The sequence below is a fragment of the Papilio xuthus genome, unplaced genomic scaffold (genome assembly GCF_000836235.2).
Source record: "Papilio xuthus unplaced genomic scaffold, Pxut_1.1 DF829758.1, whole genome shotgun sequence".
Classification (NCBI taxonomy): domain Eukaryota; kingdom Metazoa; phylum Arthropoda; class Insecta; order Lepidoptera; family Papilionidae; genus Papilio; species Papilio xuthus.
In genome coordinates, this window is record NW_013528891.1 from 3,931,851 (window position 1) to 3,954,022 (window position 22,172).

A 22,172-nucleotide genomic window follows, 5' to 3' on the forward strand; every position below is an offset into this window, starting at 1 on the left:
AGAGCAGGGGCAAAAACACTAAGGTGATCATGTCACCCATGGACATCCTCAACACCAGAGGAACTACAGATGTGTTGCCAGCCGTTAAGGAAATGGTAAGCTTGCTTCTTGAAGGACCCTAAGCTATATTGTTATCGAGATTGTAAAATGCTAATGACTTTAATTGATGAATAAGTTCCAAGTAACTTATTTGGGACTTACTTGGACATTGTAAAACAGACCCTTACTATCAAACTTAAGAAATATATTGTTTGTATCCTAGAATATTTTGTTTTTTTTCCTTTTATACTGTTCCAGAATAACAGAAGTGTTTGTAAGTGAAAATTGTTTTAATGATTTTCTTTGATAAATTAAATTGCAATTTATCACAGGGACCATTTAATTGTGACAATTTTCTTCCCGAAAGTTTTGGTAATTATTATAAATAGCAACACCAAAATAACATTTACATATTACATGGTTCTTTTTACTATTATTTAATAACAATAATTTAATTTATAACTACACAAAAAAAACTAAATATTTAATAGTACAAACAAAAAAGGTTTTTTAAATTTCATCACAACTGTATAGATTGCACTTATTTTAATGTACATATAAACACAGCTTGCGATTTTAATGTAAATTTTACTCGGAAAAAATATTTGTCAGCCATTTTTATAAACACTTTTAGACTATGCGGCACAATTCCATCCGATATAAAGTAATATTAATTTATAAATAATGGGAGTTGGCTTGTGATTGTGTAAGTTTTAATCGTGTGTTGTTTTATGTAAAATTATCGAAATAAAGTTTTAAAACTATTTATTGTTTTAATTGAATTTCGTTACCTAAACTATTTTAGAAAAAAAACAACTCACCCGTTTCTACAGTATGTGTGATACTCAAATAGTTAAGAATGGAGATAAGAATAAATACAAGTCGTTTACCTTGACTTCTCCACCTCTGTAACCGTTGTTCATATCACCTCACTTTTATAAAATGTATAATTATGGGTCTATCTACTGTAGATTTCTAAACACAAGGAGTACGATATAATTAAAATTGTAACAGCTGATGATACTGCTATGAATTCTCTCCATATTATGCATAATTGGTCACGTTTTAAGTTAACAAGGGGAAAATGTGAGAAATACGAATAATATTTCAAATTCCCGCTAAATTGTTCGCACTAGAGTCTGAAGTGTGTAACAAATGGTTTGGTGACGCGTTTGATTGTTCGTTTTTCGTTCTAAAACATTTATATTGATTCTGGCAGAAAGTATTCCTTGCGTTTTTATAAGGAATCAAATTCATTTTATTTAAATAGCGCTTCAGATTAAAAGCATTAAAAAATCTTTTACACAAAATCTTACCTATGTGCCAATTAATAAAATAATTCGAAAGACAGCAAGTAAAAAATTAAACACTACTTTTAAAACGATTCTCTTTGACAAATATTTGGTTTGACCTCTTCAACTTCACTGTGCAAAATTTTTATTTACTCTTGGGTCTTGTGTGATGATGTCGTGCATTTGTTGCGAAATTGTGAATTAAAAACATAAATTCGTGATGAATTATTTCCATTTTTAATTCCTTGGTGATCTGTGGAGTTTGCTTGTCTTAATTATTTCGGGATATTATTCGGAAATGTGTTAAACGATAAATATATAAATAGTACTTTTTGCGATACCTAGGCGGCAGAATGTCTGATGAACCAGAAGCTAGGATGTGGGAAGATGAAGGGACTCGGTATGATACTAGAAGTCGAGGCTCATATTTTGAATCTGCATTTGCATCAACAGAACATCTGGATAGAGCTCCGTTACTGTCAGAAGTAAGTAAAAATTTCTTTCGAGAGGAATTCCTTACGCTCGTAAAATATTTATTTGTATTTTATGCAATTATTTGAATGCTGATCTTAGTGTGTATATTTTATATCAGTATATTTTCATTCATTTTATAATATGCAGTGAATATTTAACATCCCAAAGCAAATAGAAACACTTGAACAAAGTAGTCATTGATAAACATTGGAACACATTTAAATCTCCTGAGATAATAACATAGTTTTTGATTAGATAAATAAAGATTATAAAGCCTCGTTTTTGTCCAAAATTTTATTAATATGTAAATAATTTGGGGACTGATAACCATTTTGTAATAATTTAAAATTTGTTTATTTCATAAATATAATAAAAATCGAGTAATATTAAATTACACATTAATAAATTATATTTAATTCAGACTTAGGTAATTGAAGAAATAATTTTGTAGTCACTTAATAATCAGGTTTATTATAAAGACTTCTCAATAAGCAAGTTCGGTTCAGATTTTCTTCGGAGCCTTACAAGCTTCTTATTTATCAAGTAGTAAGAACTAAATTAACTTAAGTATGTTTTATCAGGAAATTATAATTCATTGCACCTAATTAGTTATGCACATATCAAATAATTATGTTTGACAAGACTGGTAATGAAAGTTTCAAGTTAATGTCATTTTATTGACATATCATGGTATTTTGCGTTAAATATTAATCTGAGTTTCCATTGCTATAATATTAATTATTTTATCTGCATTATCATACTTTATACTTAATATTATAAATGCGAATGTTTAAATGAATGTATGTATGGATGGACGTTTATTTGAAGGTATCTCCGGAACTTATCTCCGGAAATATCTCCATATTTCTTGCTGAAATTTGGCATAGATGTAGAATATAGTCTGGAAGAACACATAGGCTATTTATAAAGTTTATTTTTAAATATGCGCAGACAGCTACTATTAATATAAAGATTCTATGAAACATGTCTTTGCCTTTACATTGTATTGTGACAATATAAAACATATGTCAATATACAGTTTAAAGAAATATGAATAGTAATATAAATTCTTGTTACTAAGTATCCACTGTGTAAACACATTAAGGAAAAGACATTGTTATCTCATTTATTTCAATGGAAATGATAGAGACGGCTAACTTATTTGTTAGAGTGTTACACCAGTGGAATCCTACTGTGTACACTAGACTGTGTCAATAAAGACTGTGGTTACATTGATGCATGTTCTATGTATAATAATATTTTATATTTGTTCAGAATATAAGAAAATATGTACTTGACAAAATCGCGTCATTATATCTTTAAGTAAATATTTTAAAATATTTATGTTCCGTGTCTTGGATCATAGTGATATTAAAGATTATTCTAGTTAGCTACTTGATTTGTTTTTAATAGTGGTATAGCCCGTAATAAGAGGAGGAAAATAGAAAAATAATACCTAATGTAATCTCACCCTAACTATACAGCCAGTAGCACCGTATAGGGCGTTGGGCTACCGCCCAGGGTGAAAGAGAGGGGGAGTCCCAAGTCTGCGTCACAGTCTCACTTACGCCCGTTTCCCCGAGGCAAGAAAAAAAGGGGCGCTAGTAATCTCGCCCAGACACTTATATACAGATATTAATTATCGTAGCTTGTCATATAATATAGGCCACACACGTTAGATTAGATTGTTTTAATCTTGTAGGCATAACCGAATTTCATAGAACATAATTATGTTGTTACACACACGCTCGAGTTTTCTGTATATTATTGCAAAACCTAACGTGTGTCGCTTACATAATACGTCTAGCACAAATCTGTGCAAACGAACCCGCATTCTCTTTGCAGTGCTATTGGTGGAATTGATTTGTATCTTTTGTTTCGTAAGTTTGTATGAGAAAGGAAAGAGATAGCGAAACCTTATTGGTTTTATTGATCGGACGAGTAAATACGAGAGATGAGAATTTTCGTATCCAATTTAACAGATATAATAGTAACATGTATGACAAATAAATGCTTAGGTAAGAGTTGATTTTCTACAAGCTCGAAATTAAAAAAAAAACCTTAATTAGTAGCCTATGTGTTCTAGAGCCGTTCTAGAGATACCTTCAAACAAACATCCATCCATCCCAATATTCGTATTATTAATATTAGTAAGTCTAGACTAATTACAAAGTTTTTTAGAGAATCATCCTTTTCTTAAGCACTTCTGTAGTCTGTCATAAGGTTAATAAACGTATAGTTATTCTTATGTATATGTAAAAGAGAGTAAATATATAACAGGGTGCCAAGTCGCCAGACTAACCGGCGACGTATTTGCGGATCGATTCTCAGTTGGGGCAAATATTTGTGCATTCCCCTTTATTGTATGAGCATTTTGTTTCATGTATCAGGACATGATTTTGCGTCGGTGGCTCAGTGGTCAAGCACTTGAATTGCAATCTGCAGTTCCTGGGTTCGAATACCGCCATGTACCAATGTGTTTTTCTATTTCCGATTTACATTTGTACATTTATCCGACGTTCTTACGGTGAAGGAAAACATCGTGAGGCTGCACATATCTGAGAAGAAATTCAAAGATATGTGTGATATTAACCAACCCGCACTTGGCCAGCGTGGTTGACTATGGCCTAATCACCCTTAACTTAGGGTAGGCTCCGAGCCCCTCGGTGGGGATGTATAGTGAGCTGATGACGATGATGACATGATTTTTACGTTAATTTTAGTGAGTAATTGATATTAATTTTATATCTGAAAACACCAATAGCTCAATAGTTAAAGATACGGATTTCCGATGACTTGGTAGAAGGTTCAAATCTTTTCATTTGTATGTTGTAGTAAAATATATCGTAGCTTAAGTCTAGAACTTAGTAAGGTCCAAGTGTTAAAGTAAATTAAGAATAAATTCCAGCTTGATATCTTCACGCGTTGAGAAAAAGTTTTGACAGAAGGACGGACAACAAAGTGATCTTATAAGGGTTCCGTTTTTCCTATGAGGTACGGAACCCCAAAATGTGCCAATATTAAAAATAGACTGTGTTAATAGTAACCAATGGTCATTAACTTCAGCTGACTAAAGTCTTTCTCTTTAGTTAGAGTATAAAACAACTGTTTAGTTCTAAATGTAGTATTTAAAAGAGTTTTGAAACATTTTATAAAAGGTCTGACTGAAGTACTGAGCTCTTAGAAAAGAATGAAATATTCGGCCAAGTACCTTGATGCTTGAAATGCAAATTATTTTCAAAGTGGAAAATAACCACGACTTAAAAATTAAGTAATTTAGACTTTAGTACTAAGGGATTAAGGTATTTAATCTTTTGAACAAGTTTTTTTTAGTTTAAAGTATGAAGTTAAACTTTCGTATGGTAAAATTATAAAAGTATTTAATGTATATAATGAGTAGCAGTCGACCACGACTCCATACTCGTAGGATGAAAAAAAGAATATCCTATGTGTTCCTCCAGACTATGTTCTTAAGCAGTGTCAAATGACATCAAGATCCGTTCTGTCGTTCTGGAGATACCTTCAAACATGTATCCATCTAAACTTTTGCATTTATAATATTAGTAAGATTTTAATATATCGCATATTTCTATATAATAGTGTTATATTGAAACAAAACATAAATATTGAATGTCGTAAAAACGAGCAGGCGTACTGTTGCGGAAAGGCTTTATCAGCGGAGGCGAGATAAAAACTTTTGACATTTTTATGAAATATATATTCTACACATAAAGATTAATTCTTCCACTTCACGCGTGTCTTCTGTGTGGTCGTGGTGTTTCAACGGACGAGCCGACCCGTTCCCCGTTATCATTGCTTCTAACACTGACAAAAAATCGTTATATTTGACTTCAAACTTTTAACAGCGGTAGAGCCCGTTTTTACATCTTCGCACGAATTGGCCCGGCTCGCTCTGTGAAATACCACGACCACACAGACGCCAGGCGTGAAGTGGAAGCAATTCCGCGTTTTGTCCGATGAGTGTGCGTCCCGGAGGCCTAATTTAGACCTCTTTTCCTTCCCACCCTTTATCTTATAAGCAAAGGATGTGAAGTGGAAGTGGAATTTCCGGATGAGAGGATGCGTGGAAAGGGAAAATATTTTCTTTCTGAGAATCCTCCATCCATTAAAGGTAGGCAGCGCGTATGCAATTGTGTATGTCTATGGTCAACAGTCATTTCGCTATTTCCGCGATTTCAGGTGGCCGCTCGCTCGTTTGCCACCTTATGATATAAAAAAACGTCAAGAGTCAAATAATCTAAATCCCTAACTGGTATAAATGTGACGCATCTAATGAGGGTAGAACAAGTCTTGCGACGTATCATTTACATAATATCTCCAAGTACCCAACTTTATGTTTTATGCATAAAGCTCGCTGTTCACGCCCGTAGATTCTCGCAAATTATTCTGAATAAAATTATAATCGCAAATATGATAATAAATTCAATATAACGTAATCAGAACATGTTTACAAGTACAATAATATTGTTTGTTTATTATCAAAATGTTATTAACACGTGGAATAAAATAGGGGTATGTATTATGTATATGCATGGTATGTACTTTTAGACATTTTTAATTAGAATGCTTTGGCGCTAATGGCGCGATGTCACTACAAAGTCAAGTTTCAGAATGATTAGTGAGGGGACATAAACGTTGACATTTTAGTAAGGCTAGTGTTGCACCAGTACACCTGCACGGTGTCGGATTTTCTTCCTAACAATACCGTGGAATGTTAATCGATGGCGTAAGCCCAGACATATACTACGCACGAGTACTATCTTATCTTACTAATATTATAAATGTGAATGTTTGGTTGGACGGATGTATGTTTCAAATAATCTCCAGAACGGCTGCATGGTCCTCTTTGAAGTATTTTCTGGAAAAACATATAAGCTATAAAGTTTATTTTAATTCCGCGAGAACAGAGTTGCCTGCAACAGCTAGTATAATTACAAAATGGAAATTAAATCAACAAAAAACCCTAGTAAAATTGTGTCGCTATGAATTTTATACCAACATCTTGATATAATACAACAAGGTTCTTGACACAGAAATTATTCATTTCTCAACCCGAACGATTTTGAAGAGCGGCTAACGAGTTGTCAGAGACCACAAGAGTGTTCTCGTCAGCTTTACAATGTTATCGATGAAGCTTTAAACATCTTCAAATCGCTGAGTTTCCACCGTTGAAACATCCTGTATACCATCTTTCTCGTAATCTGTGTAATAAACCAGAGAAAATAATATTTTGTACATGATAGTGAAAACACAATCAGTATAGCTTTTTTAGGTAAGATAAGTAGAGAAGAGAGACTTTAAATACATCCTGTATTTAATACTAATAATGTCCAAAATATGACGCCGTCAAATATGCAATGGAACTTCTATTGACTCGGAGTTAAAAAGAAAAAACTTAATAGTCTATGTGTTCTTCCAGACTATGTTCTACATCTATGCCAAATATCAGCGAGATCCATGCAGCCGTTCTGGAGATACCTTCTAACAAACATACATTAAATCATTCGTATTTATAATATTACTATGATTCTGTGTATCGCAACCGTGTACGGTCCGTGAATGGCCAGCTTTATCTTATGACGTTTGACTTTAGTTTGACATGAAGTGTAGTTGGTTATTGCGTGTTACAATACTTTGTGCTTCAAGATGATACCTTTAAAAGTGAGTTTTAATTTGCTTTTATTAATATCTTATTGTGTTTACGTACGCAAAAACGTAATCTTACTAATATTATAAATGCGAATATTTGATTGGATGTTTGTTAGAAGGTATCTCCTGAACGGCTGCATATATCTCGCTGATATTTGGCATAGATGTAGAACATAGTCTGGAAGAACACATAGGCTACTAATTAAGTTTTTTTATTAATTCCACGCGGACGGAGTCACGAGCGACAGCTTGTCTTACTAATATTATAAATGCGACTGTTTGATTGGATGTTTGTTAGAAGGTATCTTCAGAACGGCTACATGGATCTCGGTGGAATTTGGTATAAATGTAGAACATAATCTGGCAGAACACATAGACTACTTATTAATTTTATTTCTTTAATTCCGTGCACACGGAGTCACGGGCGACCGCTAGTTGTTATACAAGAGTTACGACAGTGTAGACTCGCTTTTAGTATAAAGAAGAAACAATTTGTTTTGAAGAAACGTCTATTTTGAACAAAGGAATACATTACGGTCCGTATTCATTTCATTTTCCCCCGCAAGCTCGGTCCTTTCAATTTACCAAGATAAGATCCCAGACGGGGTCCATTTGTAAGCTTTTATGAATAGACTTTCTGCTTTAACAATATTCCTTTATAAACATACAAAATGTTCTTCGCAACAATTCTTTATTCTATCCATAGAATTAATAAAATTGGATAGTATCGAATCGATGTAATATCGAAAAAATATATATTTCGTAAGCATGATGTATAACGATTTTTTTCGACAATTTTTCGATCGAAATAATCGGATACTTCATGAGTCATACCAAAATTATTAATATAAAAATAAAAGACGACTTGTCTTTGTTCGAAATTCAAAAAATATGTCGAAATTATTTTATCATACGAAAAAGTAGTTAAAAAATACTTTGATGTTAGGGTTTAGGTTATGGATATGTATCAATTAAAAATTAAAACTGTCCATGTTAGAAATGTTTACCATTACGCTCAGATTATAGTTTACATGTCATAAAAAAAAACTTAATTAGTAGCCTATGTGTTCTTCTAGACTACTTAATCATACGTTTTTTGGTCAATACTAAAGTCCAAGTTTTAAAGCTATTTCTAAGAAAATTCTTCAAATAACTGTCAGTATTACCATTTTTTAACAAAGGTTCTATCCAAAGAGGAGATAACACAAAAAATCAGGCTGTTTTTTCTACATGAATATCGGACGTTACACGTAAAAAATAAGACTAACCATAGCTTATGAATCGATTAGAAGCGACGTGAGAATACTTTGGAGGTTATCTTTGATCAGACAATGCCACTTCCCGTATCTCACAATGGCTATTCTCCAAGGCTAACTACGTTAAGATATTTCCGATAGTGCTTTACCATCTTATGTGTTCTTCCATTGTTTTAATATTTTTATGGCCGTCCCTTTCTTTCTCTTACGAAAAACAGAGAGAGAGTAGTACGTTTTATAAAACAAATCTTATCTTAATAATTTTAAATGCGAAGGTATAGATGGATGGATATTGATGAAATTTGGCACAGATGTAAGAATAGTATGGAAGAACACATAGGTTACTTATTATTATTTTTTAATTCCGCGCGGACGGAGTCGCAGGCGACAGCTAGTATATCGGCAGTTTTATATGGCGCAGTTGTAATCTGCGACGTTTTTCATACATTTATATGTTTAATTAACTCACATTTTTTTGCCTCTAATGTAAATTCAATTCCATTCTGTATGATAAATAATGTCAAAATATTTTTTTTAAAACATTGATGTTAAATTTTAGCCCTATTGTAACTATCGGGTTGAAGAACATAGAACGTAATAAAATGTTTGCTTTAATGCCAAGCACGTATTTAATGTTTATTTTTATCTCTCAACCTTCAATGCCAGGTCTGATTGATTTATAGCTCTGTAGATTTTATTGTTGCGGTCATTGACTTGGGAGAGGTAGGACAATAGTATTTGTCTATTCTAGGAAAGGTAGGTGCAGTTTTTTAGTTGTGTTGCATAGATGGGATGAACGAAATTGATGCTATTGCAATCTGCTAGGCGCACTATTTCTACAGTAATTATGGTTGACAAGAAAATTGCGATAAATCGATAGACATCTATATTAAAAAGCCGAAATTGTTTTCTGATTACCTGTATTTTTATATAAAAAAAATTCAGAGCGGTACTAAATAAAAAATAGTTCACTTTTTAACTCCAATTTCAGCTAAATTGTTATAACTAGAGTTACTAAATACAAAAATAAAATGTTAAAACAAATTGTTTTTAACGTATAAAAACTTCAGACTGTACTAATGACTATATACGTCATAAGAATTTCCTCTGGCCATTGGCAAGGCCATGACATTACCTTGCTTAGAAGCCATACAAACTCACCCAAACAAACAAACACATGAACTTTGAAGGCTTCTTAAATAGATTCATCTATAAATAACCATTACACATTTATACGTTATTAAAATTGCAGAATTTTTCTTTTATTTTTGGTGTAATAGAAAGCTAAAAGACTTTAACAAGGACGTGGAATATTGACTTTTGTTTGATGGATTATCTTATAGATGGATCTGGTCAAGTATTTTTGTAGTAATCGAAGAATAAGACGAGTGAACAGACTACGTCTAGTAGTCCAGTAGATCAGATCAAATAAAAGTTTAGCCTTTATAGTGACACTAACTCCGTCTAGGCGGAATTAAATAGAACATAATTTGTAGTCTATGTGTTTTTCCAGACTATGCTCTATATGTTTGCCAAATTTCATCAAGATCCGTTCAGCTGTTCTGGAGATATATTTAAACAAACTTCCATCCATCTAAATATTCGCATTTATGATATTAGTAAGATTTTCGTATATTTTCACGTAACGGCTCGTAGTTTTTTTGTTTTGTTTTTTATGACTGACCTCGATGACCATGGGCGTCGAATAATTTTCATGCTTCAATATGCTGTTTCGTAACTATATTATTGTGAAACTTTGAGTTCAACTCTAGAACTTTATTGGTTCCATAAATAAACTAAAAATAACGCTTAAGCTAAATGACGCTTAAGAATAATTGAAGTTTAGATTTTTTTAACACTAGCAGATTATTGTTAATTTTTGCACCATTTTAACTAAGCTCTATGCTTGTGCTAGGACATGGCTTATGACAATAATCGGATTCAAACTCCCTATCTCGTTATCGGAAATCCGTAACCATTAGGCTGTTGACGCTTCTAATATTTTATATCGTGGTCAAAGATTTATTATCACTATGTATCAAATTTACTTTGATTTTTGAGTTTGTATTGAAATAATTTAAACGTCGGCTCTATAAATTATTTAAATCTATGCTATTCGTATAAACTTTGTTGCACTGTCACGTGCAAAAGTGGAAATCCACTGAAGTGTCACTAGTATTGTTGTTTCTGTTTTTTTCCAAGAGAATGAAAGGGATGACAATATGTATTTAGTACATTATAAAAGTAACATGGCTTTAAATGGTGGTGATTATCCTCATCAATATTAATGTTATCCGTAGCTAATGGCTAACGCGGTCGCCTTTACCGTGACCTATGCCTTAATCAGAAATGATTGAAAATTATACAGGGTGATGCAAAACTAACCAATGTTATACGATACACGTGATTTGTGTAATTGATTCATAAGTAAAAAAGTATTTAGAGGAGTGCTTCCTAAAGTACACCCTGTTAGGAAGATCCAATTGGGATGTACAGTCAGCTGCATAAATATCAAAACATTTCAAAAATTTCAGAAACTTATAAACGCCTTCGATTTAAAAAAAAACATAAACACGTGTTTCCCATTAGTAAATGTTCATCGTCGCAAGCATAAAGGATAGGTGCCTACATAATTTTGAAACCGAAGGTGTAAACAAGTTTCTGAAGCTTTATAAATGTATACATATTTATGCAGCTGACTGTACAATGACGGGAAATTAACTACGAGAAAAACAGTATGGGTATCTTATCTTACAGAGATAACTTATCTAAATACTATGACCAAATCACCCTTAATTGTGTATACTCTGTGCCCTTTTGTGGGGACTTATAATAAACTGACGACAATCTAAATACACGTACAGTTACCAAAGCTTATTTCGACTTTTTATTTTGTAGCTATATAAAAAGTTTGTATGTATTGTCTTTCTCATATAATTGTTGTACTAATTTCCAGGAGACATACAGCGAAGTGCAGACGACATCAACAGAGGACCATCACTGTCATTGGAAGCCGCAAAACCAGCCACCCAGCTCAGTACCACAGCTGCTCGCCGCGTTGTTACTCTGTGCCGTGTTCATGGTAAGTGTTAATGTTGCCATCTCTCTCATTCTCTTTGTAATAAAAAGGGATAGCGATAGTGTTCACGCTACTTGAATTTGACGTTTCATCTTTGGATCTTGTAAGGAATCGATACTTAGGGTAATTTAAGTAACCATTAAAGTACTTTCGAAATAGTAAAAGTAATTGTTTACACGTGTTTTTATATTTATCGTGTTCACGTGATATTCTGACTTTGTTTTTCTAATGTTTAAAGCAAACATGCATATAAAATTATACCGATGTTATTACGTGTTATTATATATGTGTAATAACTATGTTTGTTATGTGATACATATATAATAGTTGTATATAACTTCTGGCATGATTATATTTCCTGTGTTGAGATTTGATTTTGTATTTACAAGTTTATTTTCATATAGGAAAAAAATATTGACATATCACGTTAAAAATTAAAGGTTTATTACAAGTACAGTTTAAAAAATAAAACTTATATATATATATAATTCTCGTATCAGAATGTTAGTTACGAAATTTATGAAATACTACATGAATATTCAGTGAGTCTAAGAAACTGCTACTGTACTTTTTTACCCCGCGCGGATGGAGTCGCGGGCGACAGCTAGTTGTCTATGAAATTTCGATTTGTTGTAGCTATATAACACTGAATGTATTCTACGCTAAATAAAGACAAATAAACAAAATTATTACGTAAATTTTAATCAATGTAAGCCAACTCTAATCTTTTCGTGAAGTAAGCAAGTTTCTCGGAAGTTAATTAGTTCGATTATAAACTAAGCATCGTTAAGTTAACTACTTTATGTACGTGAAAGCTTGAACATAATGAAAATCAATTAAAATACTAAGTTCAGTAAATCAACTAGCTGTCGCCCGCGACTCTGTCTTCGAGTTATTAAAAAAAAACTTAATAAGGAGTCTATGCGTTCTTTCATAGTATGTTCAACATCTAATTAACATTACGGTTAAAAAAAGTCATCGTTAACTTTTTGGTTAACTCAACCGGTATCGAATTTAACACTCCAGTCTTTATTAATAGGTATTTTAACCGATGAGCCTTTATAAATATTTAAAAGCTTCCCGGAATAAACTGTCGATTTAATTTATACGTCCGGACAGTTTTGTATTTCGTAGGAAATTCATTCATGAATCACGAACGAACTTTATCCTGTAGCTTTCAACTTTGCGATTCATTTAATGTACATTCGCGTAGAAAATATAATTGTGGCCTAGTAAGAATATTTGTGACAATTGCCTCCGTATCACCATCGCCAATGATTTCAAAATTAGTATAAGATTATAGTGTATTTCAGGCGCGAGCTATCGCCCGTGATTATGTCCGGGCAAATTAAAAAAAACTTAATTAGTAGCCTATGTGTTCTTCTAGACTATGCTCTTGGTCTATGCCAAATTTCATGGAGATCAGTTGATCCGTTCTGTAGATACCTTCAAACAAATATCTACTACAATATTATTATAGTGATATTAAAATTGAGTGACATAGGTTAGATTTAAATAAAAAATGTCCCTTACGTAATCGCTATTGGCTCTTAATACTATCACAACATAACTTTTTAATATAGCGGAATTACTATGATGCAATTGTTATCAGGCTTGCGTCTTTTGTTTACCTTTGATTTTATACAATTTATAATAATAAAGCAATAGAACAAAGCTTTATTTATATAAACAAAATAATTGTAGAAACATGTAAGTTGTTATTGTGGGAAAAAAAATATGATAGCGTTTTTTTTTATAATAATTTGTTATGAATTTTGTAACATAGACAAACAGACATATATAAACGTTCAATACGAGTAAGGAAATGTCTGTGAAATTAATCATTAATAAAATAAATTTATAGTAGATTTGATATAAGTATTTGACCTTATTATGTTGTGCATTTAATTAAAAATAATTTATGTAAATGTTTTTTGTGCATGACTGTACTACGGCGAATAACCTCGTAATTTTTTGTGTCCATATTTCGAAACTACGTTTATATTGATTGATACAAATATAGTGCTAAGATGAGTAAAATCCGTGGAAACATATAGTTTTTTTATAGACTACTAACTGTCGCCCGCGACTACGTCCGCACGGAAGGAAAGAATACTTAATTAATAACCTATTTGTTCTTCCAGACTATATTCGTCTATGCCAAATTTCAGCAAGATCCATGCAGCCGTTATGGAGATATCTTCAAACATACATCCATCCATCCATAAATTCGCATTTATTAGTAAGAAATAAGATGGAAAAAAGATTTTTATTTTGATAACGAATTTCTTCGAAATTATTGTCTTTATTCGATTTTTTTGTGTGACGGTATATCAATACTATTTATTCATATAGGAAGACGTTTTCTGTAGAATGGAGTAGGCCAAGGTCTTTTAGGAATGTCGCTTTTTATGGACCCTAAATCATTATCATGGTGTTCTACTAGGTGTGCGAATTAGTGGGAGGATATCTCGCAGGCAGTTTATCTGTGATGTCGGATGCGGCGCACATGCTGAGCGACTGTGGAGGCTTTGCCCTCGCACTGTTCGCGTTCAGGTGTGCCCGTCGACCACCCAATGCTACAATGTCGTATGGATATCGACGAGCTGGTAAGTATCCAAAAAAATACTTCTAGAATGTATTATGTGCCCAAAATTTGGTTAGTGATAATTTCGAGAAGATAAGTAGGATTTGTTTAAGTTTATCTTCAACTATGAGAATGATCTTTGACATAAATTGTCACTATGCATTAAGACCTTATCGATAAGTAGCTGTCGCCCGCGACTTCGTTCGTGCGGAATATAAGAAATGACTTAACTATGTGTTCTTCCAGACTATGTTCTATATCTATGACGAATTACAGCGAGATCCATTCAGCAGTTCACGAGATACTTTGAAAAAAACATCCATCCTTCCAAGCATTCTTATTTATAATATTAGTAAGTTTTAAGCAGTCCCTTAGTGTCGATTTTTAATACCCAGAGGTGGCTGACTATTAAGCGACTGAATGCAGGTCTATTAGAAGATATTCGGGACAAGGGATTTTAAAGATTATTTGTTACCAGAGGTGCTGGGTGCGATGGCGTCAGTTCTTCTCATCTGGGCATTGACCGGTATCTTCGTGTATGTAGCGGCACTACGTATCCACACAGGAGAATACAGCATCGAGCCAGACATGATGATGATAGTGTCAGGATGCGGTGTTGCCTTCAATGTTGTGTTGGCGTTAGTTTTGCACGGATGTGCTTCTGATATTGGTGAGATTTGTACATTTTTGACTATTGTATTAATTTGGTAAGGTTATATTTAACTGAAGTGACAGCTGATCGATTTGAAGGTCAAAATGGGATTGTGGGATAACGACATGATCGTGCGTTTCTGAAAACAAAATCTACATTTAAAACTTATTATCTATGTTTTGTCATGACGATATGTCTTATAAAGAGATTTTGAGCTCAGAAATCGACGGTAAGTCCTAATTCTAGTTGTAAATTCACGTTAATAGTGGAGTTGTTTGAGGCAATTCTTAGTGTGTGATGCTTTACTTCTATGAAACACTAAACTGCACTATATTAATCCATCTAGTAATTTTCTTCTTGATTATAACACAGCTCACTATCACTCACACGGGGGCGCTGCGTGCGGGCATGCGCACGCGCAGGAACAACGACCGCGCATCGCTTTTAGAATGTTCCGTCGTTCAAAGCACAATGGTCTTGTGAACGGGGACTACAGTCTGAAGGATATGGCCACTGTTGAGGCTGATGTTAATGCAAGGACCAAGTAAGTGACGTCATTATATGTGCAAATTAAAAAAAAACAACCAATAATTGTATTTTATCTTCCAGAAATATCAATTTGCGAGCGGCTCTCATCCACGTGATTGGAGATCTAATACAAAGTTGTGGTGTGCTGCTTGCCTCTGTACTTATTAAGTTCTATGTAAGTTTAAATAAATTTTGACAGTAAAATCCGCTTTAACATTTTCGCATGAAGTGTCCCGGCTCCGGAAAAAATACTAACGACTACACAGAAGACAGGCGTCAAATGGAAGCAATTCCGCGTACAGTCTGATGAGTGTCCCGGAGGCTTAATTTAGTCCTCTTTCCCTTCCCACCCTTATTCTTATACGGAAAAAATGGGAAATGGAAGTGGACTTTCCGGATGAGAGGATGCATGGAAAGGGAAGATATTTTCTTTCTGTGCATCCTCTTCTCCGTCGATTAAAGGTAGGCAACGCATATGCAATTGCATATGTCTATGGGCTGTCACTTCGCTATTTCAGCGATTTCAGGTGACCGCTCGCTCGTTTGCAACCTTATGATATTAAAAAAAATTGAACATATGTTTTATATTACTTCTGTGTCAATTGTTCGACACACTATAATGTCGTGTATCCTTCGAGTTTGGAAACGTTTGAATATTGATGGACATTTAGATTTTTTTTTTAGTTCTTTTCATTCGTTATTCGTTGTGCGCGAAGGTTCGACACTATGATTTAGTATGACATTAATCTACATTAGTTTTAGTTCTTTTTATTAACAGATACAGAATAAAAGTTTGTTTTTAATTTTTTGTTTTAATTTCTGTCTATTAAATAAGTGAGACTTTGCAGCCGGACGCGAAGGTAGTGGATCCGATCTGCACGTTCGTGTTCAGTGTGCTGGTGTTGCTGACGTCAGCGCGCGTGGTACGTGACGCGCTCGCCATGCTCATGCAGGCAGTGCCAGCTAACTTCAGGTGACTTTACTTAGAAATATCCCAAAAGATGTGTCTTGTAACTCAAATTACTAGCATTTTTTTCTATTAGCAAAGATAGTAAAAATAAATTCCAGCTTGATAAAAAGGGTCTTGACAGACGGACGGACGGACAACAAAGGGTTCCGTTTTTTTCCTTTGAAGTACGGAACCCTAAAAACGTCTAATTTCGCTAAAATAGCGAATTATATTTCGTAGACTACATATACATTACAACAGTACTAGAATTTGACCAAATTTCCAAATTTCCAAATTTCTTATCGTATCGTAACGGATTCGGACTAAAGTGTATAAAATTATATTGTTATCTCTTTCTTCTACTTCGAAAAAAAATAGATAGCAAATTTCAACGTTTTAATACATGTATAGAATAACAGGGATATCTGACCCGGTGGGAAAAAACCAAACTAAATTTTTACAGCTCACTAGCGCCACTGTCAATTTCAAAAAATATCTCAAGATCCTTTTCGCGCTGTAATTTTTCTTTTTTTTCATTTATGTCATTCTTTATGTCTAAATAGGTTTTATATATTTTGTACCGGACCAATAACATCAGCAACGTCTCTTTAACTCAGATTGTTTGACTTTATGCAGTACTACAATGTCGTCAACGACTCCGTTGGTGCGGTATTAAAAAAATAGTAGCCTATGTGTCTTTCACATTTATACCAAATTTCAACGAGATCCATACAGCCGTTCTGGCCTTCCTACCTTCAAACATCTATTTATATATTCTCATTTATATTAATAATTTTAGATTTTAGACATTATTAGTTAAAATCCTTTAGCGCGAATTATTCACTTTCGTTACAAAGTCAAGTGTCAGAATTAGTGAGGGGACATAAACGTCGACATTTTAATAAGGCTAGTGTTGAGTACTCCGGCACAGTGTCGGATTTTCCTAACTGTTTAGGCCAAACACAAGTATTTGGTGTAATGGTTTAATTAGCGAAATACAGAGTTGCAAGATAGACAAATTAATCGTTGCGCGTATGCATCGGCGATCGAAAGCGGAAGTCCAAATGTCGTTTCGTGCCACCGCACGTCAGTTTGCATCGGCAGTGGTGTTGTCCTCACCTCAGGCGCGAACACTAACAGTAAGATATTATTGGGAATAAGGGTAAATTTGTCTTCAGGTACCGTGAGTGCGTGAGCGCGTTGCGCGGCGTGCGCGGTGTACGACACGTGCATTCTTTGCACGTGTGGGCACTGTCTACACACTACCTCGTCCTAACTGCACACATCGCCATCGGTATGTCATACAACATCGTTAATACTTTTTTTCTTTTTTTTAGGGACTTTTCTTCTTTTGAACATGTCAGTCCCATAACATTCAATTTAGGAGCTATTTACAACTATAAGTATATAAGCAAGCGATATATCACAGTGGTAGAGCGAGCTTTAACATGTTCGCACGAACTGTCCAGGCTCGCCCGGTGAAATACCACGACCACACAGAAGACACGCCTCAAGTGGAAGCTATTCCGCGTACAGTCTGATGTGTGTGCGTCCCGGAGGGTTGCAAACTTGAGTAAAATGTTTTTATGATAACTCTTAGACTATGTATATATAGATGATTTGTCCGAGAGCGAGCGCGTGCTGCACGAGTGCCAGGCGGTGGTGCGCGACCAGTTCGTGGTGCAGGCGGCCACGCTGCAGGTGGAGCGGCACTGCGCCCCGCGCCCCGCCTGCCCCGCCTGCCGCCAGCCCGCCGCCGCCCCGTGACCTCCCCCCACCCTCACGCGATAAGCTGGGGTCAGTGCATCTCCATACAGACATCTACATACACATCGCCATACACACATACATACATACATCCAATTTAGTCATCTTACCATCCTTTTACCATGAGCAAAAAAGGATGATGGAGATGGTGAGGTATAGGAAAGGAAAATATTCCCTTTCTGTGCATCTCTTTCTCTGTCGATTAAAAGTCGCTTCGCCATTTCGGCGAATACAAGTGGCATGTTCGTTTGCCACTTTATGATATAAAAATGTAGGAAAAACACGGTTTAAAGGCCTTTCTTGTATTGCGTTTTTAATAATCATCATAAAATGTCCCTGAACTCTATACAAGCTGTCGCTCGCAACTCCTTCCGCGTGGAATTAAAAAAAAGCTTAATTAGTAGTATGTGTTCTTTCAGACTATGTTCTATATATGTGTCAAATTTCATCAAGATCTATGTGTTCAAAATAAAAGCAACACGCTCTTCGAATAAATGTTTATTATAGAGTTATAATTAAAACTTAACACAATATATACAACACACTACGATTTAACAAATATAAGTAAATTAAGACAACACTATTCTCTCCTCATAGTTACAACTCGCTCGTTTACACACTGTAAAAATAACAAAACACACTCGATAAAATAAAGAAATAAAATATGACGGCGCCACTGTGTGCCAGTAACTTTTTACTTTTTTAGTGGCGCCCTCTGACGTAATATATTCGAATTACGCTTAGACACTATGTAACCGTTCTGGAGATAACTTCTAACAAACTTCCATCTAAACATATGCATTTATAATATTAGTAAGATATTTATTTATTTTTCAGGTGAATAAATATTGAAATATGTATGAGAAACGCCAAAAGTGTATGGACTTAAGTGTATGGCTATGGACATTAAAACCAAAAATAATATTAAGTCGAATTCTATTTATAAGAATATGTAACATTATAATTATTGACTCCAAAAATTATTATTTTTAATTGTTAAGCTCATTGTTAATATAATATAAAAATTATTTAAATTAATCTTAAATTATAGATTGTAGGAAAAAAGTGTTGTAAATTGTAGATTAAAAAATACAAAAAAAAATATCGCTTGAAATCTATGAAGTATTAGAAAGGTATTTTTTGGCTAGAATTTTTTTTATTTTTATTATTAAATTAAAGTTCTCATAAAATAAAAAAATTAAAATGCGAAGATTTAATTATGCTAATCGGTTTTTTTTCTTACATTATACGTATTGTTGATAAAAAATAATCAAAAGAAAATTAGTAAAATTGTAAATTAAAAAAATCTTCGTTGAAAATTTAAATCTGGTCTGAAATATTGTAAAATGAACCTTCAAGATTATAAAAGATATTAGAGGCTTTAGAAATAGATACAGGATGTAATAAATATACGGACCATGTGTGATACAGGTTGTTACATTTTTCCATAAAAAAAATAATTTTGAATTTTAAATACTCTTTATGATTTAAATGTTGCTCAAAATAATTTCATTAACAGCATAATAATTTATAATATTAATAGCATAGATTAAAAACAAAACTTTTAAATGTGCAATTTTTTTTTTTCTTAAAATAGTGTGGATATGGCTATATTTGTTTGTTGTACCAAAATGTTGTTAGTTTTAATTTTCTATATATTTCTTGTTTGTTGTAGGGTTTATCCATATTAATTTAAATTGTGTTTTTTGTCATCTGCTCAAAGTTAAATAAAGTGTAGAAAATAGTATAATATTAGTGCCAATTGTTGATTCAATGTAATTTAATTAAGAATTCATATTAACTTATTTATTATATACAGGGTGTTTTATTTGTTACAAATCTAAATGTTTGTTTGAAGTTTTTTTTTCATTTCTATAATTTTCTACTTGTGGGTTATTTAGGCGACCTATAGTAAATTTATATTTGATCTCAAATTATTGCAAAGTGCTGTACTATTTTTTTGTCCTTCTTTAATTTTCTATCTTCTTACTATTTTTATTTGTTTATTTCAAAATGTATTAATGACAAAACAATTATATAAAGATATATATATTTTTATAATTAAGATATTTTTAATGATTATAAAAATTGCTCCATAGATTATGTAGAATGTAATTAATTTGTGATATTTTCTTTGACTGTTATTTATATATTAAGATAAAATACATGTAGTTGTTATGTAAATAGATTCAAATGATATTCCATAATTGACTTGATATGTTTATAATTACTATCCGTTCACAATAACATGAGACTATGTTTACATGACGTCATGAACATATATGTCAAATTATTAGAAAAAAAATAAAGAAACTTGCTGAAGCCAATGTATTAATATAGTTGTTAAAATTGTATTTATTCATGCATAATATAAGATTCGTTGAAAAATATATTTAGAAGAAACATGTTGTATATTTAATAGGAAATAGTGCTGACTAGAATCAAGATTATAGTGAAATAGTTTGCATTAGACTAGACATTTTTTTTAAATATAGCACTACATCTATAGTACTAGAAGACAAAGTAATTTAAATCAAATTTTAATTTATTTGAAATTGATTTAAAATATTAAAGAGTTTCAAAGGAAAAAAAACATCCTGTATTGGAGTTTTTTTTTATTGCAACGACTTGATAACGAATAGGGGGAAGAACTGCGCAGTGCGCAGATTTCTTTAGGCTACTAAATAGCTTGAAATTATCCAATCGTTGTCAGAGTCTAAAGATTTTTCGAGCTTTAGATGTGTTACTATATTTAGTGAAAAAAATATTCTGTTTGTGTCATTTTTTTCGGTAATCTGTAACAAAATTAATAGTACTTATTAAAATCTAAGAATTCCGATGCAGATTTTTTTTGCTTGTATCAATGAGCAGTATTTGTGGGAATATTTATGTTTTTTTTTTTTAATTTTTTGCAAATTTTTCAAAAGTATTTTTTCAGTTTTAGAGTAATTTATGAAATCTATTATTCCCATCATATTTGAATGCAGTATTCTATTTGCCAAATTTGTAACCAAAAAATATATATATATATATATATATATATATCTTATTTATTAATTACTTTCTTGTTTGCGATTTTGTTTATGTAAATATCTGCCGTCCCCAGTTGGAACTCTTATAGACTAAGAACTGAACATTAAAAAAATATTTAAATGTAATTTTTTTTTATTAAATTTCAACCACTGTTAATGAGATGTCACAACGTAATTAAATATATTAAAACACACTCTTAATTGCTACATAACTAGTACTTAGTGTAATAAGAGCGTTAGTGGCTCAGGGGTTAAGCACTTGATTTGTAATCAGTAGGTCCTGGGTTCGAATCCCGCCATGTACCAATGTGTTCGATTTACATATGCACATCTGTCCGATGTTCTTACGATGATGGAAAACATCGTGATGCTTTGCCCATATCTGGCGAAGAAATTCAAAGATATGTGTGAAGTCAACTCACACTGGGTTGACTATTGACTATGGCCTAGGCACTTACTTAGGGTAGGCTCCGAGTCCCTTAGTGGGGATGTATCAATTTACTGTAGATAAAAAAATATTTCGGTATATGGAATTGTACAGATAATAAAATGAAAAACATTTTCAACTACTTAAAATTATTTATTCTGAAGGCAAGTTTGTCGACAGTCCGCTAGAGGGTGCTCCCTCCATACAAACTACAATATGTATGGCTAACCTTTGTACACAACAATATCACAAATGCGAACATATTATTAATTTAAAGCTACAATATATCATAATTTATATAAATATCCACAAAAAAAGGGTACAGATTGTTTTTCACCAAAAAAAAAAATGTACCACACGTACAGACTGTAGTTTGTGTAAAATTTTACTTAATTCGTTAAAAAAAAATTAAACACCAAT

At 32.9% G+C, this 22,172-nt stretch overlaps 1 protein-coding gene across 2 annotated transcripts; it reads left to right on the top strand.

The window, feature by feature from the left end:
- The first annotated feature begins 1,477 nt into the window (after window positions 1–1,477).
- On the top strand, window positions 1,478–19,259 carry LOC106121502 (zinc transporter 2). Of its 2 annotated transcripts, none has more exons than XM_013317236.1 (10): window positions 1,478–1,816; window positions 11,688–11,813; window positions 14,257–14,419; window positions 14,876–15,067; window positions 15,422–15,593; window positions 15,659–15,752; window positions 16,426–16,550; window positions 17,705–17,820; window positions 18,142–18,323; window positions 19,131–19,259. In XM_013317236.1, exons 1-9 carry the CDS (start codon window positions 1,685–1,687, stop codon window positions 18,291–18,293), a joined length of 1,272 nt encoding a protein of 423 aa, XP_013172690.1. In that variant the 5' UTR covers window positions 1,478–1,684; the 3' UTR covers window positions 18,294–18,323; window positions 19,131–19,259. The 2 variants fall into 2 exon arrangements, with proteins under 2 accessions (XP_013172690.1, XP_013172739.1); XM_013317285.1 differs by lacking the exon at window positions 1,478–1,816 and adding an exon at window positions 7,397–7,487.
- The last annotated feature ends 2,913 nt before the right edge of the window (window positions 19,260–22,172 follow it).

What these genes read in the sequence shown, in the direction of transcription:
- LOC106121502 (XM_013317236.1), top strand. Translation starts at nt 1,685, where the DNA reads ATGTCTGATGAACCAGAAGCTAGGATGTGGGAAGATGAAGGGACTCGG. An exon ending in GAGCTCCGTTACTGTCAGAA is followed by an intron (nt 1,817 to 11,687) that starts GTAAGTAAAAAT and finishes ACTAATTTCCAG; the next exon opens with GAGACATACAGCGAAGTGCA. An exon ending in TACTCTGTGCCGTGTTCATG is followed by an intron (nt 11,814 to 14,256) that starts GTAAGTGTTAAT and finishes GTGTTCTACTAG; the next exon opens with GTGTGCGAATTAGTGGGAGG.